We start from the raw sequence: 25518 nt of genomic DNA, 5'->3' as shown, positions 1-25518 counted from the left end.
TCCTCTTTTGCTATAACTATATCTTCTAATTCACCTATTCTCTCTGCCTCATCAATCCTTGAGGTGGCTGCCTCCAGTTTGTTATTCACCTCATCTATAGCCTTTTTTAACTCATCACACCTATTTTCAAAGTGCCTAATGATTGTCTCAGTTGGTTCTTTGATGCTTTTCTCAACCCCAGAAATTAATTTTATGACAAGTTTTTTAAATTCTTGATCCGGTATGTTGTCTAGATCCGCCTTGAGCAGTTCTGTGGCTGTGACTTCCTCCTGGGGGTTCTTCAGGGGAGATTTCCTTCGTTTTGTCATTTTTGCTATATTTCTGTCTCTTGTCACCTTTAGGGAGCTCGTTGAGCACTGCTTGCTGTGCCTTTGAATATTTTATTTCCCTACTCAGCAGTATTTGGGTCTTGCTGTCATGCACACTTTGGCTTGTTTCTTGGTGTAGCCCTAAGAAGGAAAACAGACAGACAAACACAGAGGGAACAGTAACACACAAATGCACAGACAAATCAAACAAACAAACACATTAAAAAGGGGAAAGAAAATAAAGGGAATGGGGAGGAAAGACGAAAAGAGGAGAAGAAAAGAAAAAGAAAAAGAAAAAAAGAAAAAAAATAAAGGGGGGCAGAGACAATAAAGGACAGTGGACAGTCTAAAAGTGTATGACCAGTTGAGGGGAGAGGTAGGGATGAGATATAGAAGAATATATCTGGATTGCAAGAAGGTAAGAGAAAAAAAAGGGAGAAGGGAGAAAGGAAAATAAGGAGTAAAAATTTTTAAAAATTTAAGTTAAAAAAGTAATATTAGTAAAAAATATGTACAGAAAAAGGCGGAAAGAAAAAAAAGAAGAAAAAAAAGAAAAAAATTATTAAAAAAGCAAAAAAACCAGCAGCTCCCCTCGTGGATAGGCATGGTTTGATGTGGTAGGTCTTAGAGGCTGCTCTCAGAGGCTCTGCCTTGGTGTTTGTGGAGATTAGATAGGCAGGCGGCACACCAAGTTCTGCTGAACTAGGAACTGTAGGCCACTCTAATGAGTCTGATCTCCTTTTGCCGCGGTTGAGCAGAGTTGTATTTTCCAGGCCTGCCTTGGTTCAAAGTTCCAGTCCATGCACTCTTTAAGTTACCACAGATGGTGTTTTTGTTTTGGTTGCTGGCTTCTTAGGGGGAGGAATCAGTTTGTCTTGGCTCAGGCTGGGATTTCGGCTGCCCCTGCCTGAGGTAAGATGCGCAGCAGGAGGTGAAGTGCGCACCGTCTCAGACCCAACCCCCAGCGTGGATCGTGGATCGTGGATCGTGTTAGCGTTGGGGGAGGAATGAGTGCGCAGCTGTTGCCTGAGGGGGCGCCGGGAGCTGCTGGAAATGAGCTGGGAGCTCCTGCAGCCTGCGCACGCACCCCGGTCTCCACTGCTGCCAATTCTCTGTCGGGATCACGCAGAGGTGGGGGCTGTTTTTTCCCTGTTGGGACCTGGGATTCAGGTTTCGTGTGGCCAATGCTGGGGGCGAGATGCACCATGGAAATGAGGTGCGTGCTCCCACTCCCAAAACCAAGGTTGAAGTGAGCACCCCTATCACCGCTGCTGCAGCGTTCACCGACTCCTCACCAAGATGGCGCTGGGCTGGAAGCTGTTCCTTCCCTTGCGCGCCACCTGGGTTCAGGATTTAGGCTACCCAGCAGTTATCTATGGAGTGAGCTTCTCTCTCCAAGCGCAGTTAAGCGTTCTTTACCTCTTCCCCAGAGACAGTACTATGAGCATGTTTAGTCTCTCTGTCTCTTCCCTTTGTCTCTCGGGCTCCACGCGCTTGCCCTGCCTTGGGCTGGGGCTGCCACCTCCCCTGCCCGTCTCGGGCTGGCCTGTTTTCCAATCTCCCCAGTTCGCACTCACTCACTCAGGTATCCTTCAGGTTCTCTTCCTTCTGGAGTCCGTATTTTCTCCTTCCGCTCTTGCAGATGAGAGCAATGTCATTCTCAGTTCGATTGATGGGACAGACGAGGTTTACAGAGCTCCCTTCCTCTCCGCCATCTTGGCTCCTCCCCCTGTACTTTACTTTGAAAATCAAGTTTGTGTTAAAGAAACTTGAGGCGCCCAGCTTCTGTTTTAGTAAATAACACATATTAAGAACCACTTTTTGTATTTGTGATACGTTTTTTGAGAGGAAAAAGCTGCTTTCCTCATTTTCTGAATGAGCACCAGGGCATGTTTCTTCCATCCTAAGAATCCCGGCCTTGCTGGAGGGCAGGGAGCACCGTGAACCATGCAGCGTGGCTGCTCGGTTTTCTGTGGCATCAAGTAGATTTCTCACACGTGGGAGGCCTCGCGGCACCTGTGGTAGGGCCGCAACAAAACCAGTTACCTAGTTCAGTAGGAGACTGGGAATATGGGGGCGTGGAGCTTAGCAGCTGTCAGTTTAGTAAAAATTTGTAACAGATGCTTAACGGTCTACTGCAAATCACTGCAACCCTGGCAAACGGGTCTTCTCCCCAAAACCTGCCCCAGATCCAGCAAGGTGGCCATGCACGGGGCCGGGGCTTTGCCGTCCGCAGCTGCGATCCGGGACCTGGGCAGCTGCAGGGCGCCTATGTGCATCGCTAACCAGCAGAGTGTTCTCAGGAGGAACAGAGAAGCCCGGTGTGTCCAGGCCTTGGGGGTAATCTTGGGGCAGAAAGTACAGAGCAGAAATACGGGGTAAGGAACAGGCGAGAGCAGGCTCAGGACCAGGGGAGTGAACGGGCCCAAAGCACACACTCGTGTTGCGGGCCTCGTCCCATCTCCTGGGGATACGCAGCTCTCCATGGGACTTGGAGCCCATCCGCCAAACCCTGAGGGTTTTGGACTTAGAAGGTGGCGTTTGGGCCAGATGAGTTCCAACTTTCCGTCCAGCTCTAACGTGCTGTTAGATTCATTTTATGGCTTTGGTAGCATCTAGTGTTTATATTTTTACCTTTCATTTTTGTGTTTTGGAATCTTTCGTTAGTTGGTGTTGGAGTATAGCTCTGATACCCATGTATCCGTGATACAAGCTCATTGTGCTAAATTCCCTTTTGCAGTCATTGGGTGTTTATAGGTGTTGGATTAAGGAACTTCAAATTACATTCAGTCCATACGGTCCAGAGCCATGGAAAAATGCTCGAAGCAGGAAACAAATGTCTTATCACAAAACTACAAATATGTCAACGCTTAGTTCATTCTGTAAAAATAGCGGTTTTAGATTGCTCCTTTAAGAGAGACGTGTTCTGGCCTAAAACAGCAGTTCCCGCTTTGGGATGTCTTGGACGGTGGTGGCAGAGTCAGCAGCCCAGAGATGGCTTCCCAAGGTCACCCAAGCCTGCCACTCGCCTGCCCTTGACCTGGGTCCACCACAGAACCTCCCTGACCTCATTTGTAAAATGAGCATGACTCTCCCAGAGATGTCACATAAATGTTAACCAGAGGTACACTGAAAGCTCTCAGTTTGGCGCTGGTACACGGGCATGCTTCATCGGTGTGAGAGTTCCGCTGAAGGTAAGGCATTCTGAAGTATGGTATTTTGAAGCAAAGGATTTTTTAATCTCTTATTGGCTTAACTTTGGGGTCATTAGAATTTTCTTTTTCTTTTCATTATTTTTCATTTAAAAATTAAAAAAAATTTTTTTAACATTTATATATTTCTTGAGAGACAGAGAGAGACAGTGTGATCAGGGGCAGGACAGAGAGAGGGAGACACAGAATCAGAAGCAAGCTTCAGGCTCTGAGCTAGCTGTCAATACAGAGCCCGATTCAGGGCTTGAACCCACAAACCATGAGATCATGACCTGAGCTGAAGTCGGACGCTTAACCAACTGAGCCATGCAGGTGCCCCATTTTAAATTTATTTTTGTTTCTCGAGGTAGAGGGAGAGTGCATGCAAGGAGGGAAGTGGCAGAGGGAGAAGGAGGGAATCTTTTGTTTTGTTTTTAATGTTTTATTTACTTTTGAGGGACAGAGAGAGAGCATGAGCTGGGGAGGGGCAGAGACAGAGGGAGACACAGAATCCAAAGCAGGCTCCAGGTGCTGAGCTGTCAGCACAGAGCCTGATGGGGGGCTCAAACTCACAAACTGCGAGATCATGACCTGAGCTGAAGTGGGAAACTTCACTGACTAAGCCACCGACTCACCTCTGGCATCATTAAAATTTTCAAATCAGTTATCCAAGTGATGGCTGCCGGGGGGTTGATGTTTCAGTAGCATCTTTCCCCAGTCGGCAAACATTTTGTGTCCTTGGTCTGTTCTATTTACTTTCTAGGTTAAAGTGGGGGTCGGGGGAGTTAGGCAATAAAAAGTACTATTCTCAGCTAGAAGCTAATTGCTGAATTTTCTCTGAGCGACAGCACCATGCCAGCCTTGAGAACAGAGAGAGGGCACGGTGCCACCAGTAAGTCGACGAGGTAGAGGGGAACCTAAGGAATGGAAGTCCTCACCGCTCTTAGGGATTTAATGATCTAGTTGGAGAGAGATTATATCCAGGGGGTGCAGAGTAGGCAGACACATTTCCTTTGGGTATTGTGGTAATCCATTAAGTTAATTGTCTGTTTTTACTAGACCCCATTAGTCATAAAATAGTATTACACTGGTGCTTTCAAATCCCTACACAGACCTACCCAGGAAATCCTCTTGCCAGGGTGAAAGCTGGGCTGTTTACCTTGGTAACACCTTTAGTCAGCTGCGTTTCCAGATCATTTCTGCAGGGCTTTGTTGAGAGGCTGCGACGGTCTGTCCGAATCCCATCTGCCCCGAATGCTAATTATGAACACCTCCTCAGCAGCCTGTGCTTCTCCGGGCCCTAGGGATCCGTGCTCAATTTGCCAACATCTAGATAAAGACCTTCAGAGTCAGTCCCTGAAAAGGAAGGTGAGGAAAATAGCGGCAGATGCTCTCTTTGTCTGGAAGGATGGCCTCTTTGCCACAGCCACGTGAACGTTCTCCATGGTGATACAGATGGGAATTCGGGCAGCGGGCAGGGAGCAGGGCCAGTGTGTGATTCCGGGCACATGGCTGTGCCCTGAGTCCGTTGTCTAGACCCGCTGCTTCCTCACTACCTGCCCCCGCCCCCCATCCCTGTGTCCCCAAGTGCTGCGTTACTCCGCCAATGGTCCCATTACGGAAGCACATGTCATTAATGCATTTTCTCTCTCCTCCTGCAGGGGAGTTGCTGAGTCAGCCCAGACCAGAAGGAGTGGCAGAGATCATTTGCCCTAAGAATGGCAGCGAGCGCGTGAATATTGCCTTGGTTTACCCACCTACACCGACTGTGATCAGCCCCTGTTCCAAGTGAGTTCCGAACACAGAAGCCTCTGTCCCTCACCCCTGATCCGTAGATGCAGTAACGAAAGACGAGTCAAAGTGCCTTCCAGCAACTTTTGGACGCTCTCCTAAGGCAGACCTAGATCCCGGATGACAGAGGCTCTGTGGCTTATGTAGCAAACTAGGAATTTTTTTTTCTTGTTTATGATTTCTTTTTTTTTCTGATTGAAAGAGCATTAAAAAAAAACATTTTTAACAGGTTTATGGAGCTGTCCTTCACATGCAATACAGTTCACTCATTTAAAGTATGTAACTAATTGGTTTTTAGTATATTTGCAGGTACATACATCCAAATAGAATATATGTATATATATACACACACACACACATATATATATATATTTCTATATTTCTTTTATGGAGAGTGAGGGCCCACTAAGAAAACCCTGCAGCAAATCTGTAGTAGATTCTTTTTTTTTTCTCGTAGATCTCTGATTCTCAGCCCTTGGTAATCAGTGGAGGTGCGATCATGCCCACCATCCCCCAAACAGACTGAAACACACAGAATGTACACGAGGGAACGTTTAGATACGATACTAACTGGTGTCATAGATCAAACCCATTTTGTTTGGGGTTTTTGTCTAGTTCTTTTTGAAGTATTAAGAACCAAATGGGCCATTTTTAAACTGAGATTAAAAAAATACCTTTTCACTGCAGATCTTGCAAAGTCGCAGGCACGGTCTTTTTGGAGGGGTGCCGAGTGATAGCAGCGATGGCTTGGAGGGCAAAGCACTCATGCAGGAAGCTTTCGTTTTTCTGCCAAGGTGACCACATAGAACTTTTTTTTTTTCACATAGAAGCTTTTTACAGGGAGGTTCTGAAGTTTGCATTTGATACTGGTGGCCTGTCCACCTCCCCTTGAGAACCTCACTGTGAGGCTGCGTTCCACGGAGCCCTGGGCGGTAGGAGCTCAGGCCTCTGCCCTGAAGTGTCCGTTTTCCTGACTTAGGAGCGGTGCCTGGAGTGAGCTGTTTGGTGGGTGCTCTTTCCTTAGCGGCGAAAGTAGAAGAGCGCTTTCTCCAAACCAGGTGACTCATTAGAACGTCCTTAATTCATCTTTGCTGGAAGATATCACCAGACACCCATGGGAATCTCTGACCTAATGCCATATATTCAGAATGCTATTTTGGCTAACACGCACATGGTCGAATTCCTCACTGAAATTGTGAAGGACTTCTCACGATTACATAGTAACTTCATATTAAGCAGAGTATCCCCTGTCCCTGTTCGTGGTATGAATGTGTCACACAACAGGAGCTTTACTGTTTTTTGGGGTACATTGGCCCCTTTCATCCAGATACACCGGGCGGGGAGAGGATGAGGGGATTTACAGACGTATCAGGGTATGACATGGCGGGAAACAGTTGCCTGGGCGTAGATTTTCCTGAGCCAGCACAGCCGTTAACCTCTTGTTTTGCCATAGCCGCGTGGCATTTAATAGGCGAGACAGAGGTGGAAGTTAAAATATCAGTTTGCACGAGAAACCACAGTGGCAGCGAGCCAGCTCTATCAGTGTTTTCCCGTGGGCTGTTGTGCTGCCTCCGAAAGACATTTACACCAGCCTGGAAAAACTGCCATCACCTCCTCTCGTCTCTCACACTTTATTACACTTAAATTGAATAAGCAGCTTTAAGGCCTTGGGTACAGAGCCACGTAGCCTCAGAGATCTAGATACTAGAGAGAATGCCTTTAGGGATTGAACTGCTTTTGACCCAGCTATGTGAATAATTTTATTTCGAAATGGATTTTTTTTAAGCTTCATACAATGGACAGCGGGTTTGGAGTATAAGTCTCCATTCTAAGTGGTGGAATAGCCATGAAAACAAATATACACGCAGATTCTGACCTTGCCCGGTGGAGGTCTGATTTATAAGTCGATGACTGTGGACTGAAAGTAGGAGATTTGGGGGACTGATGAGGAAAGCCCTCACAGGTGGTGGCTATTATGTTGTCACAGCATGGGTCGGAACCTGATGGTTAAGCTTGGGGGTGCCAACAGGCAGTGGAAATTGGGAGTCTGGACTATTGCACTAGCTTTACAACTCTTGGCCAGTTCACTTTAGCAAGGCAGAGTGAGCGATCTTCTGCTTCTCTGTCATCCCATGAAAATGCAGGTGGCTGATCGGGCCCCATCTTTCTTAATCAGGCCTAAATATGTGACTTTCTGAGGGGAAGGGCCAGGCACTAATCTTTGAAAAAAGCAGTAGTCCCCCCGATGATCCTAATGTATATATGCTGGACTTTCTGATCCCTTGGGACCCCTCCATGACTCTAAGGGTGGGCTCCCTGGGCGGTGGGCTTTATCTTTGCCTATAGAGCCTCCCTCTGGTCAGTTCCCAATTGTCAGCACCAAGGCAAAGCTGATCCGTGCTACATGGATCAGTAGTTTATTGTTCAAATCAGGAGAGGATTGAGGGTGATGGGAGGGCTCTTAATAATTATGCGAGGACAACAGACATCAGCCAGAAAACTCTTCGAAGCAAACCAGGATTATCGCCCTACTCCAACGTCATTGATCTGGATCTTGTGGTGGTTTTTTGAAAAACCGTCCAAGCTCTTTAACCAGCTTACCCCTCTCCTTTGCAGGTCAAATCAGAGACTTGTCATTTAACTGCCTGCCTTTGACCATGTGTAAAATAGTGGCGCTGCCGTGCGCTTTATAAAGAAAACCCATCGACTTATTTAACTGGATCTTCCTTATAAATTCCAAGTTTTTCTATTTCTCATTTAAAAATTTTTGTTTTATTTCCCTATGGGGAGAGACAGAGAATAAAGAGTAAGTAGTGATTTTTTTTTAAAGATGATTTACTTTCATCCTTTGTTTTGGTGATTGGTGGTTGGGGTCCCTACCAGCTTTCCGTTGGGAAGAGGTCACGTGAATGAAATGCCTCTCCTGCACCTCACCCTCCAGGGGGAAACTGAGGAGCTGAGTGGCTTCTTGTCTTTGTTGATGATCAGATAGAAATGTGAGTCCTCTCCAAACTCTGGCTATCCTGAGTGATTTTCAAGGATATTTGCTTTTGAGATGAGGTGACCTCACCACATGTGCTAGGTCACTCTGAAAAATTCTGACCTCCTTAAGGATATGGGTTCTGTCTGATCCACTTTTTTTTAAATTTTTTAAAAATGCTTTATTTATTTTTGATACAGAAGAGACAGAGCATGAGAGGGGGTGGGTCAGAGAGAGAGGGAGACACAGAATCTGAAACAGGCTCCAGGTTCTGAGCTAGCTGTCAGCACAGAGCCTGATGTGGGGCTAGAACCCATGAACGTGAGATCTGATCTGAGCCAAAGTCGGAGTCTTAACTGACTGAGCCACCCAGGCACCCCTGATCCACTTTTTAAATAATTCAATGATTATTGACATATTTATTATTATGTGGTTCACAGCCATCACCACTATCGAATTCCAGAACATGTTCATCACTCCTAAATGTGTGCCCGCTTGTGTCTAATACAACACACACAGTTCCGTGCAGTCACGAAAGTTTTTCATGTCACTTTCAGAATGGCTTTGCTGCCTGGTGTGTTGGTATTAAGCAGATTTGTGAGTTTCGAAGAAAGTCTTATAAAGTGTTATTCTTGGCCTCATTCAGTCAAAAGGAAGTGAATTGACTAACACCTGTCCCCCAACGCCAATGCCAGCCCCCCGTTTATTGGACAGTAGAAAAGTGGGGCTGCTTACAGGGCAACTGCCTCCTTCAGACCTTCATTTCTTTCTCTTTCTTTTCTTTCTTTGTTTCTTTCTCCTTTTTTCTTTGTTTCTTCTTTATTTCCTTCCTTTTTCTTTCTTTTCTTTTTTTTCTTCTTTCTTTCTTTCTTTCTTTTTTTCTTTCCTTCCTTCCTTCCTTCCTTCCTTCCTTCCTTCCTTCCTTCCTTCCTTCCTTCTTTCTTAATTATAGAAGACAATTTTTTCAAACACAAACTTATTTTGTAGAGAAGTTTTCAGTTCACAACGAAATTGAGCAGAAGTTACAGAGAGATCCCATGTACCTTCTGCCCCCACCGTGGACATCCCCCATTGGAGTGGCACACTGTGGTAGTAGATGAGCCCACACTGACACATCATCGTCCCCCAAAGTCCATGGTTTACATCAGGGTTCACCCTTGGTGCTGCACGTTCCTTGGATTTGTATGTTTGCCATTACAGCATCCCAACCAGCATTTCCATTGCCCTCTCTACTCCATCTATTCATTGACTCCTCCGTCCACCTGCCCTTAATCCCTGGCAACCATCGATCTCTTCTTTTCAGCTTTAGGGAAGTGTAAGTGACAAATTGTACAATAGTTCAAGCATTCACCGTGGTGATTTGATACATGATACATGGTGAAAGGGTTCTTGCCACCTCGTTAATTACCCCATCCATCACCTCCCATACCTGTCCCTCGGAAATTCTGAATGGCCAGCCAAACTGACCCTTAGGCATTAAAGGGATACTGAGTCTTGGACATGATGAGTCATTAGAGGCAAAGCCCTACTTTTGGTGGGAAAAGTCAGGAGAAAGTAGATTCATTTTTAAAAATTTATTTCTGAATTCCTGCCTTTATCCTGCTGCTCTTCACATTGAGACACTTAAAATTCCAGTTCAAATGGGAGGTGTGAACTTCTTTAGGCAAGTGACAGCTTACTGTTCACTTTTTATTTTTAGGTACCCCGTAGAATGTTTCTCTTTCTCATTTCCGAAGAAGTTTAGAGGAACCTCACTCCAGTGTATACTCAGATGAACTGCCAAATAACCCAACTTATCTATTGATTTTCATTATAAAACGTTTTTTAATATTTATTTTTGAGAGAGAGAGAGATATAGACTGTGAGCAGGGGAGGGGCAGAGAGAGGGAGACACAGAATCTGAAGCAGACTCTAGGCTCTGAGCAGTCAGCACAGAGCTCAATGTGGGGCTTGAACTCCCAAACCTCGAGATCATGACCTGAGCCAAAGTCAGACGCTTCACCAATTGATCCACTTAGGTGCCCCCCTACTAATTTTCATTTAAAAGACAGGATCCAATAGGTTAGCATCTAAAAATATGTTACCTGAAGGCATACTGAAATGCAGTCCACATTCTTCCGTGTGGTTTCCTAGTGGACAGACTCTGGAACATTTAGGACATGGGAATATATCATTTTTACTTCCTGACAGTTGCCATTTCTCTTGTGGTGTTCCCATGTCTGTCTGTACCCCGTGTGGAATGGTGGAAATGAAAAGGGAAGCAGATTCTGATTTGGGCAGGTCATGTGTTATGGAATTGGAAAATATGGGCCAGTTTGAAAATTGTTGATCTAAACTTTCTCCTTTTCCGCACGTTCGGCTAACAATAAAAGGCAGGGCTGAGACATCGCATCTCAGAACCACCTTTACACTTGGGTTATTGCATATTTACTGTATCTTTCCCACTGAAGCAAGACCCCGTAAATTCTGCTTACTTACCGTTTATAAGTAGTCCCAAAGGTACAGCCATTACTTCACATGGGAATTTGGCAGTCATGTTGTTAGGACATAGGGATATTTAAGACCAATTGAAATAGCCTTTTATAAAAAGTAGCATGAGGATGTGGCCTTTCTCTCTCAGATAAACAGGCAAAGCATGTTTAACTGCACTCAGGTTGGTTAGGATGGACTTGATCATTTCTATTCTTTTTACAGAAGCAACAAGGCAGCACAAGTTTGGCGTTAGAATGATGGGCGATTTGTCACTGACCACAGAATTGTGAAACATGGAGGGTGGGGATGGTATGGTATTTCAGAAGAAAAGGAAGCTGAACGTGGAGGTGGCCTGTGGGGTGTATCACATTGAGTCGCATCTATTTGCTTTGTTTTTTGTCAGGAGCAAGACTGAGCATTGCCTCGCTCCTTTTGCAGACGAGGAAGAATAGTGTCTCTTGATTATTTAGTGCCCATCAGCCGCACTGATACTAGAATTTGTTCCCTCTCTGCTTAGGTATCTCCATACTTTCTTGGAAAATTAAGTGGAAAAGATAGTGCTTCTTTTCCTTATGTCATCATTTTTACTGTACCCAATCTGTGACTTTAGGAGCACCAAGTTTTAAGGGTAAGTCTCTGGGAAGCAGAGAGGGTTTCTGGAATAGATAGGGACTTCCTAAAGACTTGAGGGTTTAGGGGGAAATGCGGGTGGGGTGGGGCTTGGGGTGAAGAGATCCCTTCATATATAGAACAGGGCATTTTGAGGTTACAACTCTTTTGCTTATTCAGGATCAAGACCAGATTGAGAATTAAGAATCAGGAAACTGCTTGATTCTTTGGCCTAACTTATTATAAAATTGCATATATTAGTAATTTCAATTCCTTGCTGGAAGAAAGAAGTAATTTTTTAAAGATTATTTTTATTATTCTTATTTTTAGAGATAAAGAGTGTGCATGCACGAGCGGGGAGGGGGGTGGGTAGGGGCAGAGGGAGAGGGAGAGAGAGAGAAAGAGAGAGAGAATCCTAAGCAGGCTCCATGCTCACACAGAGTCTGATGCAGGACTCAATCCCATGACCCTACGATCATGACCTGAATGTAATGTCACGAAAGGTTCAAGTGCATCAACACAGCAACTAGCTTTTTTTTTTAATGTTTTATTTATTTATGCTACAGAGAGAGACAGTATGAGTGGGGAGGGGCAGACAGAGAGACACAGAATCGGAAGCAGGCTCCAGGCTCTGAGCTGTCAGCACCGAGCCCGATTCGAGACTTGAACCCACGAATGTGAGATCATGACCTGAGCCAAAGTCAGAGGCTTAACCGACTGAACCCCCCAGGTGTCCCGCAACTAGCTTTTTAAACGTAATGTTGACCTTTGTTTTCTCAAGGCAGTTTGGGGTCTGGAGTTACACTGCTCAAGGGTGAATCTTTGCCATTCGTTGGTTCTGGGACTGTTAGGCTCGGTCAGAAGCACATTCCAGAAGCGGCTGTCCTGGAGGGTTGCCTGGGCATTTGGAAAGGCCGCGGCTGGGGAGGCAGGTAGCATGATGCCTTCCACAGAGTAAACAGCGCTCAGTAAACTCGGTTGCTCTTTCTCCTCCTGGGAATATCAGTGGTGGACGCTGTGAGTGGCATATAAAGGTAATCATAAAAAACAACACTTCTATGCAAGTATAGATACTAGAATAAAATGTGCTCCCCAACGTGCCTAGTGACATTTATTTTTAAAAATGTTTTTTAATGTTTATTTTTGAGAGAGAGAGAAAGCACAAGCAGGGGAGGGGCAGAGAGAGAGAGGGAGACACAGATTCTGAAACAGGCTCAAGGCTCCGAGCTGTCAGCACAGAGCTGGACGTGGGCTTGAACCCATGAACGGTGAGATCATGACCTGAGCTGAAGTTGGGTGCTCAACCGACTGAGCCACCCAGGCCCCCCAACACTTAGTTTGTTACCTCAGGTGTCTGCCCAGGAAGGGTACATGTGTGTGCTGGAAGGGGAAGGAGGCAGTGGTTTGCCACTTAACCCTGGGAACAGATCTGTTTACAAGGCCACCTGGAGTGTCCTGGCCCCATCTTCAGGGGGGGACGTGGGGATGAGTAGTGTCATTTCTTTTGTATCATCATCACAAACTCCTGCAGTGTGAGATGAACCAAACCCCCCAACTCTGCGCTCACAGCCCTATAAGTCACGTAGGGCAGGGGGCTCTGGGCTCCAGACCAGGCCGTGTTCTGACAGTCACAGTCACTGGGTGACAGGCCTCGACCTGAAACCCGTGTCATGGCTCCCAGTTCAGTGCCGTTTTCACCCAAGTTCTTATTTACACATCTGCCTTAGAATGTAGTGTCATAAAAGGGCCTTGTACATGGGGTAAGGCCAACAGATCGGGAGGTGACTGCCACTAAAAAGACAACTTATGACTCACGGGGCCCCAGAAGAGGGTGCATGCCGTGCTGGGGGTGTGGGGGGCCTATGCGGGGACGTACAGGGGTGGCCACCAGGCAGAGGGCACCGTGGACAAGAGCGCGTGTGTGTTTGCCGAGGGAGGGTGCTGGCCGGGACGCAGGGATGGTCCCAGGTGGCCTGGCACATGGCCCTCGAGTGAGGAGGGCAGATAGAGCATGGCCTGTGGTGTCGCAGCCTGATAAAGGTGGTGGCCGCCGGGTGCGGGCTCTGGATAGCGCTCACATCAGGGATGTTTAGTGTCTCTCGGAGCTGGCTAAGGCTGGGGGATGGGTTCCCTCCGGGGGCAGCGAGGGCCCTGATGTCGGAACATCTTCGTACAGAAAATAAAAGACCTGATTAATTGATTAATACAATGGGGGAGAGCCTCAGTTCCAGCCTGAGCTTCTAAATCCCTGGACTAATTGTGCCGTGTTCCAGGAAGAGCAGGTTCAGTGCCCCAGGCAGGATTCGGGGTCTGTGCTCCCACGATGCCCTATCCCTCAGCTCCGGACTCCTCCTCCTCTTCCCAGTGCCCCTCTGCAGCTCCCTTCGGGGTCCCCCGCAGGCTGTAGGCTTTGTAGGTGAGTTACTGCCCTCCCCCTCAGCGTGGGTCACCCGTCCGTGCTTCCTGCCTCAGGGAGGGCATTGCTTGGCACCTGTCTGCTGAGCCCGGGGACTGCAGCTGCACGCACACAGCCCTCCACTGAGACCTGTTCTCCCATCTTATCCATGTGTCTTGACATGAGACAGTTTGGCCAGCAACTGCCACTGGGCCTGCGCTTTCCTCTAGATGCACCTGTCCCTGCCAAGCTACCTGTGATTCAGTCTCAACTGGCCTCCCTCTCTCTAATGGTTTTTTTCCTTACAAACCAGTATTATCTTTCAGTGTCAGACCCTTGCCACTTCTCTGTTTAAAAGCCTCAAGTGGCTTCCTAGTGATTATAGGCTCAAGTTCAAACCTCCTAGACAGACTCCCAGTCAGACCCCAGCCACCCTGCAGACATGGGGGACCCACCCTTACTGTGGGAGGGGGTCAACCATATGCACGCCTGGCTGGTTCTCAGCCCATGGCTAGCTGCCACCCCTCTCCCACCTGGTGAAGGCCCATCCTCCCTAAGGCCAAGGTCATGTGTCAGCCCCTCTGAGAAGCCACCTTCAACCCTCCTAACTGTAATCAGTCACTCTGCTTCACGCCTACCCAACGCCACGATAGTAATGGGCATCTAGCATCTTGACTGTTTGCACCTGTGACTTTCTCATCACGTCCTCTTCATGATTCATCCAGGAGGTCTTTACTGGATATTTGCCCTCTACTAGGCATTGTGCCAGATGTTAGGATGTAGAAATTGCTAAGACAGACCCTGCCCTCAAGAATCTAATAGTCTCTTCAAGGAGAATGGGAATCAGAGACCTAAGCAAACAGACTTGTGAGTGTCTAGTTACAATTCAAATGTGAGCCCCTGCCGCAGCGGTATATCACTGATACATCACCACAGTTCCTGTGGGCAGTGGAAAGAAAGAACTCTACCAGGAAGAATCGGGGAAAGTTCTAGGAAGTAGCCCTGGGGGTGGGCCTTTGGGGATGGAAGAAACAGTGTGGCATGGGGAAGGTTGGTGATTTGATGGCTCTGTCCTTTCCTCAAGAGCCCAAACTTGAAAAAGTGGCATGGACATGGAAATAGACTCCAACTGGTTTTTCTTTTCCTTTTTGAACGGTGGGCTGTTCCCTCCTGGGGGCCCTTGCTTAGACATTCGTGTGTCTCTGTCTTCCATGTGGCTCAGGGGGACAGACAGCCAGACACAACCGTCTGCGTTTCCGAAGGCTTGTTGGATTCAGTGAGAAAAACATTTGCGCGGCACATCCCCCTCACAGACCCAGAACTCAACCGCAGAAGCTAACTGCGTGGTGCAGACGGGGGTTTTCACACCGCCATCCTCTCTACAGTTAGATTTATTACATTATGCTCGAGTTTGAGGCAGTTTTCAGAACTTTCTCTACTGGGAAGTTTGCTATACATTTGAAGGCCTATTAGCCTTCAAAAAGTCCTCATGCCTGAGTGTTCTAGAAACATGAAGCTGTCCCCAGGGCCCCAAATATCCCGACTTGACTTTTAGCTGCCAAAAATGTTCTGGGGTCAGATAACCCTCGTTAAAGGCTGGCTCTCCCGCACGCCTGGTGTGTACCCTCCAGGAAGTTATTTAACCTCTTGGAACCTTAATTTCCTTCTTGGTGAATGTAGAGTAGGCGGGAGCCTACCCCGTGGGCGTGTTACAAGTTGAGAATTAATCAAACAATGCACTACGGTAAGTGGTGTGACTCCTGGTATGTAGCAAGTAGGTAGTAAACAGGAAGTGCATTCTTTTGGTAATGTTACTAATATTTTACTCAGTTTTCTGTAAAATCAAGCACCATCAAGAGATGGGGGTGGGGTGGAGGGGATGCAAGTCATTAGAGGAAAGCTGACATAAGGGATGAGGACCTTTGACCTCTTTCTCTCTAATCATTTTGTCTGAATTGAATGCCACTCTGTTTAATTAGGTGGCAGTGCAGGAGTTTATTTTATATTCATCCAACTCCGGCTTTTAGTTTGACAGCCTCGCCTGTAACACTGCAAGTGAAATCATGCCTTTTAAGGCCAGGTAGACATTCTAAACTAACAGTTCTCTCTTTTCAGTATATATTCTTACTCCTAGAGGGCTATTTGGCGTGTGTGTGTGTGTGTGTGTGTGTGTGTGTGTGTGTGCGCGCGCACATGCATGTGTGTGTTTCCTGAAGAGACTCAGTTAGTGTTTAGGGTTCTTGATCATAAATCTCATTCAGCTGTGAAATTACAATGGCTTAGGTGGTTATTACTCATTCATATAGCTCCTCATTATGTCTGAACTTAATGTCACGACCAGAAGTGTTTGACCAACTTTCTAGTTGAAAAGACGCTTTCCTTTGAAGGATCATTAGTTGCCTGACAGTCACACTTCTATAAGGAATTCTGGAAATAAAAATTTTAATCTGTGCAAAAAAAACCCCAAAACCCAATTCATAGTATTGCTTCCTGTTCTTAGAATTGAGAATATCCTTCTCTGTCACCTTTTGTCATGTCTGTGCTTTTTTCTCCTCTACCCATATAGGAAGAACGTTGGTGAAAAGCACAGAAACCAATGACTTCTATGGCTATGGAATTTCCGTGGAGAAAAGAGAGCATCAGAACTCACCTGGACCATCTTGTGTACCCGGCAAACCCTCCACACGCCCAAGCGCGTTCCATGAACTTGAGTAATAACCGTCCAGGGTGCTTGCAGAGGGGGGAGCGCACCTGGCCGGTAGAGGAGGCGGGGGAGGGGAGGGGAGGACGGGGGAGACCGTGGAGCAAATGTTTTACAACCTGAACCTCAGAACTGTGATCCTCCAAGGAGAGCGCTACTTGAAGAAAAGAAAAAAAAAGTCGAATGGCTTCTCAGGGATTTTGTTTTCTGTGCACATATAAGCCATAGTTCCGTACAGGTGGCCGTGTTTTGAGCACTCAGATTTCAGTTCTGTCAAATGTGAAAGAGGGATCGACTGACTGTTCATTGCTGTTCCGTAACTAGTGTAAAATATGTATATGTTTATCTTTATTTTTATAATATGCAAATACATTTAAATTTATACCGTTTGAAGCTTCTAGCGTTAGTTAACACTGGGTGCAATGTTCTGCCTGAGGACTGTGCCAAGATGAGGCTGGTTTCTTATTTTAGCAAAAGACCTTTTTGTTCATTCTTTATTCTTTATTTAGTCCTTCTGAGATTTAAAACAAAAAAAACCATCTCTCTGCCCGTGGATTAAGTGCTGGGTCTCAGAGGTTGCCGATAATCAGCAGGCACCTTAAGTGTGTTTTTCAGGCAGTGTCTCCACCCCTTCTTTTAAATAAAGGTCCCTGCCTGTGAGCCTGTTCCCTGGGCAGGCCGGTGGGCTTCCCGGTTTTCTTCACCCACATTTCTAGTGGTGCTGGGCAGAACGTTCCTTGCTCCCAGCTTCCTGCTGACATTATGGTGTCACCAGATGATGTGCTAATAGACTCTCCACAGGAGGAGGATGGAGCCCTCATGGAGGAGGTGGAGGCTGGGTGGTAGGATTCTACAGGGGAGGGGGACAGAGGGGTCAATGAGTCCATGGAAAATCTGAGTCTTTCAATAGCTTAAGATAATCAGGAGTCAGTTGTGAATGGTGCAAAGAGTCCTCCTCTCTCCCTAGCACGGAGTCTGTGAAATTTAGCAGAGCACTTTGAAAGTCCTTCGCATCTGGCTGTCAGACCTTGAGATAGGGAGGGCAGAGTCCCACACTGGTTATTTATAAATACAGAGCCTCTGATGGGACGGTCTGCTGCCAAGAACTAGTAAAACGATCGTTGTAAAATCTCCACCAAGTAAAACGTGAAAAGCAAAGCAAATTGCTCTCTCGTCTCTTGTTAATTGGGGCCAAATAGGATCTGCTGCAATAGTAACATGCTCTTTGAAGAATGTAAAGGACTCTGTTTACAGCCGCCTCCTCTGCCTGTTGATGGGAAAGCTGCTTCTCACCCAGCATGAGGCACGACGAGTGAGTCAGCTGGTATTGCTCTTTTACGTCTTTTATAAAGTACTGACTCTTGGAATGCCGGGAGACGGAGGCTCCCCATATTTTTTAAAAGAAATAAGCAAGCGGCTGCATTGTGAAAAATCTTCAGTCGATTTTTTGTAGGTTTGGTGCCCCCGCAGTTGACTTCACTAACTCGTAACCGCGGTGAAACAAGTATGATTTGTCATGATCATAACATCAAAGGGGGTCGCACTCCTTACGCATTTTTCGATACTTGAATACGACACCTCCATTTTGAGATTTCAGTTTCTTTTAGGACACAGTCACGAGATGAGCCGCTTCATCCTTTGGTCACAGTTCTCGTGTGTGCGCGTGCGTGCGTGTGTGCCTGTAAACTGAATGATAACATTTAATTGCTTTATGGACCATTGAATTGTTGGGCATGGGAGTTTTGTAATTGGCACTAGACGGTTCCTAAACTGTCAAATTAACCCACTTTGACCAGTCTTTTGCAAGGACTATTAAGGATGTGACTTCGGGCTAACTCCCCAGGGGACCATATTAAATGGAAAAAAAAAAAAAAGCTCCTTTGGGTGACATACCCTGCAAAGTGTTTGTTATCATTATAAGCCTAAATGCCCACATTCTTATAATATCTGCTATTTTTTGACAAGTGATGTTTTGTGCTATCATATGAACCCTAGAGAAGCAGTGTAAGGAGAAATCTTGGCGTCCCATGGGTTTCAGCAAAAAGGTCATCATGATTGAGGGTCATGTGACCAAAAGAAGCTCCAGAAAAGCTCTTGAGAACTTGCTTAGGGTGGGGGGAGGGTTGGAGATACAGCAAACACTCTGCTCTACTGGAATTTTCAGTGTCTGTGCAGGAAATTCCATTTTCTCTTTCCGTACCTGGGAAGGCTCGGCCGCCGCGGTGGGCAGGCAGTTCACGAAGCACAAGGGGGTAGTCTTTTCAGACCACGCAGCCCCTTGCCTGGCAAGCAGATGCCCTTCAAGTTCGTTAGGGTTTCTATTCTTGCAACCAGTGGTATCACAGCCACTTCCTGGAATTGTAAAAGTGCTGCCAGAATAAATGTTTTTCCCCCTTCCAAGAAAAAAATGACAGTGCTCATATTTGACATTTGTGCATTGGACTCTTGAATGAATAAAAAGGAAAGGCTTTGGTATAACGCCTGATGGGTGTGTGTTCTTTCTCATGCCACAGTTTGTAAATTGTCATTGTGGTTTCCCATTTAATTGTCGTGACTAGGCAGAAATTTAAAACAATTTTCAAAAAAGTTCAATAAAAACACAAAGAAATGGTTAAACAATTTTATTTCCAGAGTTTAGTTATTTTTGGTTTTGATCTCTTTAGTTTCAATTACAGGAGAAAGTTTCATAGTTTTAGTTCATAAATCACTTCTGAGCTGTGGGAGATGGATGAGGGCAGCTCTGTTTTGGGGGTTGAGTCACCAGAAGGAAAACTGAAGAGTCCCTAACTGAAGACCCTGCCTCTTTTCAGGCTGGAGATTCAACTCTTGAATATCGGCCCTCGCTTCGATCAGACCCTTCCCAGTGATCCATGGTACTCTTACCTCAAACTTCTGAATCTGTGGCATAGTTGGCAAGTCCCGTTTCCCTGAACTTTTCCTTCAAGGTTCTTAGCACAAGTCCATGCCACCACCTTGTAAATATTGCCCCGGGCACCAAGAGGGGTCTGTATTCACAGGACCTGCAGGTGCTGGGTCCAAAGCTCTATTCCCCCTATTTAAAAAAAAAAAAAAAAAAAAAAGTTGAGGAAAAAAAGGGGGAAAAAAAGGTGGATGCTACTAGCAGAAGCAGCACCCTCTGGGGAGGGACTGGGAACAGAAAAACCCACCCTGAGGCCCTGGGCAGAAAGGCCACTTGACCCGGTGCTTCCTGAGAAAGCAGGTGGCACCTCTAGGGGTCCTGATCCAAATGTGCCTCTGCCGGCGCAACAGCTGAACCCATGGTGTGGCCATCAGAATTTTTTTCTCTTTTTTAATGTGTATTTGTTTTTGAGAGAGAGAGGGCACAAGCAGGGGAGGGTCAGAGAGAGAGGGAGACACCGAATCTGAAGCAGGCTCCAGGCTCTGAGCTGACAGCACAGAGGCCACTGCGGGGCTCAAACCCACCAACTGTGAGATCATGACCTGAGCTGAAGTTGGAAGCTTACCCGACTGAGCCTCCCAGGCATCCCCAGAATTTTCTGAAGGATCGCGAAGTGGGGTGCATGCTCCCTGCAGATAGGCCTGCCCCGGGAGTGTGTCCAGGCACGTGGAGCCCTCCCTAGTGCTTTCTCTATCCAGACAGGGTGCAGGAGTCCTCATTTGGAGCTTAGTTTTATTTTATGCTTGTAACCCAGAAACTCTTTAAACTTGCTGAGCAGGTCACAGATGAGCAGGTATCAGTCACAACAGCTACAGTGCGTGATTTACCACCCAGCTTGTAGCCTTTCAAGGCTGTGAGCTTTTTGAAGTCGAGTCCAGGTTTGCTTTGGACACACAGAGCTCTCTAAGTGGCGGCTGCTCAGGCGTGGAATTCAAAAGCCCAGGGTTTCTCTTGTTAGTGCCTCCGGCACCAGGTGGTCCTGGGACTGAGGTAGAGCCTCCCCTCCTAGAACTTGACTCTCATGCACCGAGCTGGGAGGGGACACGGAGTTGCTGGAAGACGTTTTTTATTCAGCAGATGACACTTTGAACTTACCTGGGTTCAAAGGCATAAGAAAATTCACCAAGACGCGTCTTTTTCATGTGTATATATGAGAAATACCTTTGGATGAAATGACTGCCCTCTGAGATTAATTCAGTTTCTCAAACGGCCCCATGAAACATTTGTATCTCCTGAGATGCTAATATGCGCTTCTCTGTAAAGATGTTCTGAGCTTGAAAACGTGCGAGAAATGGCGCATTTAATAAAGCTGCACACTGTTGGCCGCAGGCCTGAGAAGCTCTTGGATGCGCTGTGACTTCCAAGTGGCCAAGAGGGAAGCGGACCTCCATGCGCATTTCTCCGTGTAGGGGATGGAAGGAGGCCTTTCCTGAGTCCTCGCGAGAAGCCCTGGGGGGGCGGGGCTTCGGGGCGGGGCGTGTCCTTCCAGTGCTAACCGAGGCAGGTGTGGGCGCCTGGTTGGTGCCTTTTCTGTTAGTGGGGGGCAGGAGAGCAAGGTGAGGAAGAGCGCGCCCGCCAGCCTGCCTCCGCTCCAATCCTGGTTCTGCCACCTCATCTCCTGGTGCCTCAGTTTCCTCATGTGTAAAATGGGGGGAAACGGTCTACCTCATACAGTTGTCACAAATGCTAAAATGAGATTCTACATGGAAAGGGCCTACTTAGGACACTGCCCAGCGCTGGTGAGCGCTAATCTCCTTATTGGCTCGGTTCCCGTTTCCACGAAGAGAGCGGTCCTGGATCCTGAGTATTTAACAATACCTACCTGGAATGTTTAATAACTTTTGGTTTTCTCCCAATTATTAATTGGTTATTTGTGCCAGTGATACAATGTTTGCTTTAAAACATAAACACATTTAGAAAAATACCCTTTAAAACATATTAGAAAACTATTAGGTGAGTAAACGCAGGTGGTACACTGACAAAACATGTGGAATATATGGCAAAAAATTGTGAAAATAGTGCACAAATGTTTGGGTAATGTAATGGAGGGGCCTGGAAATTGCTCTGTGAGTATGAAAGACCCCAAAGCTTTTTAAAAAAACATTTTATTTTATTTTATTTATTTTATTTTATTAAGAGACAGAGACAGAGCGTGAGCAGGGGAGGGGCAGAGAGAGAGAGGGAGACACAGAATCTGAAGCAGGCTCCAGGCTCTGAGCTGTCAGCACAGAGCCTGATGCGGGGCTCAAACCCACAAACTCTGAGATCGTGACCTGAGCCAACATCGGATGCTCAACTGACTGAGCCACCTAGGTGTCTCAAGATCCCAAAGCTTTTAAAAGACACTTCCCACAGTTTAAATTTTTCCACTGGAAATATTTATTCAAAGATAATAGAAGGATTATTATAAAGACTTCCAGAACCACAGAGTAAGGAGCTTGGGGCAAATCCTCCCCAGCAAAACAAAATAGAGAAAGTTATTAAAAACAAAAATAAAACAAAAACAACAAAAAACCAAAAAAACCATAAACCACAGTCATTTAAAATCCCCAGAAATATCCTAAGGACATAGAGCAAATGGAGAAATATTCACTCAGGAAAATTTACTAAATACAAAATCAGCAAGGATCTGTGACATTTGAGCCACACCCTTCCTAAGCCCCCTCCCCCACAGCTCCATGTTCAAGCATCAGTGCCCTGGGCCCTCTACTTTGGGCAAATGTGACCAGAAAGATGGAGATGCTTTCTCCCCTCGACTCCCCATTGGGGCCACAGGTTCTCCTTGGGAGAGACCGGCTGCTCTCCTGGCTCATCCCCCCAGCCCTCTGTTCCAGAACTCTGCTCCAGGCAAGAGGAGCTGAGAACACAGGGCCGTCTCCAGCTTGCAGGCAAAGCTCTACTGCAGGCGGAGTAGAAAAGGATCCTGAGGCCTCAGTGGTCCCTGCCTCTCCTCACCCCTATGTGAGGCAAGCCAGAAACACCAGAGGCTACTGCGTCTTCCTCCCTCAGTTGCCCACTTGTAGAGCAGGAGTGTCATTGTCAGAAAAAGTGGATCCCCACCCTCAGTGCCGAGTCGCACGGGCTTGTCCAGAGAAAAGGCATCCTTCATAAGGATGAAGACCCCCGCAGCTCTGCCCAAGAAGACTGACGTTATTTGGAACAGGGCCTGGAGAGAGGCATGCCTAGAGATGCTGGCAAAACCAGTGGATGTCTCTGAGGCTGATAGCGCCATCATCCAAGGAAAAGAGAGCAGCCAGAAGTTTAATAGAGCCAGGGAAAGAGCCAAGAAAAGAACTCCTGGCATCACAGTCAGTTCTGGGGGTGCTAGGCTGCACCCCCTCAGAGCAGGACATGGGGCGGACTTCAAAGCATCCTCCAGCCACCCACAGCCCCATCATCACAGGGCAGCAGCCTCACTGGCACAAGGGACTCCAACATCACCTCAGAGCAGACACCAACTAAACAATGAGCTACTCCAGCAAAGGAGCTACTCCTGCGAAGGCGGGCTTGTAACTAACACACTTATTCCTGGGAACCGAGAAGACTGTGCATATTCAAGACGGAGCTCTCTTAGGACTGGTCAGAGAGCAACTCCATACTATTTGTCCCTGGTGAACGTGGAGCCAAAAAAATGTAAATTCCCTGAAGCATGAGAGCCACCTATGAGCTACACACACATACACACCCAATAACACGGGCTGGAAATCGAACTGCTGGAGGAGGCTGAAGCACAATTTTTGACCAGTAAGGGACTTAGGCAGAACCAGGGGCAGCCCTTTATGCTGCTGGGCTAAAAGATAAAAATGAGGGAGGAAATCTGAGGAGGGACATCAAAGAGCCCTAATAAAGGAAACTTCATAGGTATTGGTAAAAACTGTGATTGCTTACATCTTCCTCTCTTATGAAACAATCAGACAAAGCAATATGTATATACTAGAACACACACTAAGGGAATACACTTGACAATATGAGCACAAAGGAAGCAAGTGGAACTAAACTGCAGTGAAGGAAGGAATTCACATCATGTGGTAACTGAAATTGAAAGGAAGAAATGAATGGGCCAAAAAGGTAAATAAGAAAGTTATTATAACAAACGTTATTGTATATACTTCCTCTTCTTTTTTCCCTCAGCTTCTTTAAAAATGTTATATAAAGTGGGGCATCTGGGTGGCTCAGCCGGTTAAGCATCTGATTTCGGCTGAGGTCATGATCTCATGGTTTGCGTGTTCAAGCCCCATGTGGGGCTCTGTGCTGACAGCTCAAAGCCTGGAGCCTGCCTCAGGTTGTGTTTCTCCCTCTCTCTCTGCCCCTCCCCTGCTTTGTTCTGTCTTTCTCTGTCTCTCAACAATAAATAAATGGTTTTTAAAAATTGAAAAAAAGAAAAGAAAGAGGTAAATGACCCAATTTTAAAACTGGCAGAGGATTTGAATAGACCTTTCCCCAAAGAATATATACAAGTAAAAAGAATATATACAATATATATATACAAGATATAAATACATAAGATACTCAAAGTCATCAGCTCTGAGGGAAATGCAAAACCAAACCTCAGTGAGATACCTCTTTGCTCCTACTGTGACGGCTACAAAAAAAAAAAAAAGAGACAATGACAAATGTTGACAAGGATATGGAGAAATTGGAACTCTACATCAACAGTAAAATGGTAAAGACACTTTGGCAAATGGTTTGGCAGTGTTTCAAACATAGAGTTATGAGGACTGGGCAATTCTACTCTCCTAATCCAAATTTATACCCAAGAGAAATCAAAGCACACCTCCCTTCAAAAACTTGTCAACACTGTTTATGACAGAACAATTCATAACAGCTAAAAAGTAGAAACAATCCAAATAGACATCTGTTGAATGGATGACTAAAAATGTGGTTTATGCATAGAATTGAAACACTATTTGGCAATAAGAGGAAATTAAGGGCCAATACATGCGATCACTTGGAGGAACGTTTAAAAAGCTGATCCTAGAAGATCACACATTGTATGATTCCATTTACAGGAAATATGCAGTACGGGCGTATACGGTGGTTGCTTGGGGCTGGATGGGGGAGAGAGAGGGAATGACTACTAACGGGGTAATGGGTAGTGTAGTAGTCAGGATAGTCCAGAGAAACAGAACCAATAGCATCTATTGGAAAGGGGTTCATGATAAGAAATAGGCTCACACGATTTTGGAGGTGAGACAGTTCAACATCCGTAGAACTGATGTCTCAGTTAGAAGGCCATCAGGCAAGAGAATTTGCTCTTGCTCAGGGGACCATGACCCTTTTCTTCTGCTTTGCCCTTCAACTGATTAGATGATGCCCATGCATAGGGGGCAATCTGCTGAGGGCCACGGATTCTATGAGAAAGATTTTGAGAACAAAGGGAGGGATGGAGCCAACTTGAGAATGGAGTGATAAGGTTTTTCAATTGAAATCAAGGAAAATATTTTAGGGCAGTGAGTTGTTAGACTGCTGGCCAGCATCACAGTAGAGTCTGAGGACATGAAAAGGTATGGAGCCAGCAGGCTCTGCCCTGATAAAAACCTTCCACAGGATCGTGCCTACTGAATACAGTTCAGATTCCTTGGTCAATTGGCATAAACCTAACTCAACTCCATTTCTGCTGCAGGTGTACATAAGACTATCAGAGCAACCACACCCAATCCTGAGGGACACACATTTGCTCCCGGCTCTTGGTAAACCCTCTGCCACCCACCATAGCTGGTTGAAGTAGGCATGGGCATCTGGTGGCCGTGCATGCAAAAGTCGTCTGGGCCAGCAGGTTTCCTGCTCCTAGTATTTGACATGCGGGGGCCAAGCCAGCCCACAACAGGAGCAAGGGGGGTGTTGTGACATGGGGGGGCGGTCAGAGTGGCCATTTCCAGATTGGAGCAAAGATGGAGCAGAGATCTGGCTGAAGCAGAGCCTCTGGCTGGGAGAGAGGCGAGCTGACCGATGCAGAAAAGTGTTCCCGAGACCGCACCTGCCGTGAGTCTGGTGTCAGTCGGTGTTTCCTAGAATTGCCTGCATGGTTCCAGTCCAAGTGTATTCTTACAGTGAAGCACCCGTTGCTAGCAGTAACATGAATGGATCTCCGCATGTGCACCAAAAACACCCAGCTGGAGCAGGACCTCTTTCGGGTACCAGGCACTCATTA

General features: G+C 46.5%; 1 protein-coding gene across 3 annotated transcripts in view; it reads left to right on the top strand.

Annotated features, from left to right (window-relative positions):
• MFHAS1 (malignant fibrous histiocytoma amplified sequence 1) overlaps positions 1-19066 on the top strand; it is an 89973-nt gene extending 70907 nt beyond the window's left edge. Inside the window, exons 2-5 of one of the 3 annotated variants that reach the window (XM_029935396.1) lie at positions 5161-5287; positions 7907-8096; positions 11260-11370; positions 16313-19066. In XM_029935396.1, coding sequence (XP_029791256.1) covers positions 5161-5287; positions 7907-7931 — 152 coding nt within the window. In that variant the 3' untranslated portion in view covers positions 7932-8096; positions 11260-11370; positions 16313-19066. The remainder of the gene's footprint in view (positions 1-5160; positions 5288-7906; positions 8097-11259; positions 11371-16312) is intronic. The other 2 variants (XM_029935386.1, XM_029935377.1) reach the window with 2 other exon arrangements.
• The last annotated feature ends 6452 nt before the right edge of the window (positions 19067-25518 follow it).

Source organism: Suricata suricatta, chromosome 1 (genome assembly GCF_006229205.1).
Source record: "Suricata suricatta isolate VVHF042 chromosome 1, meerkat_22Aug2017_6uvM2_HiC, whole genome shotgun sequence".
NCBI lineage: Eukaryota > Metazoa > Chordata > Mammalia > Carnivora > Herpestidae > Suricata > Suricata suricatta.
This window is presented reverse-complemented; position numbering and strand designations above follow the sequence as displayed.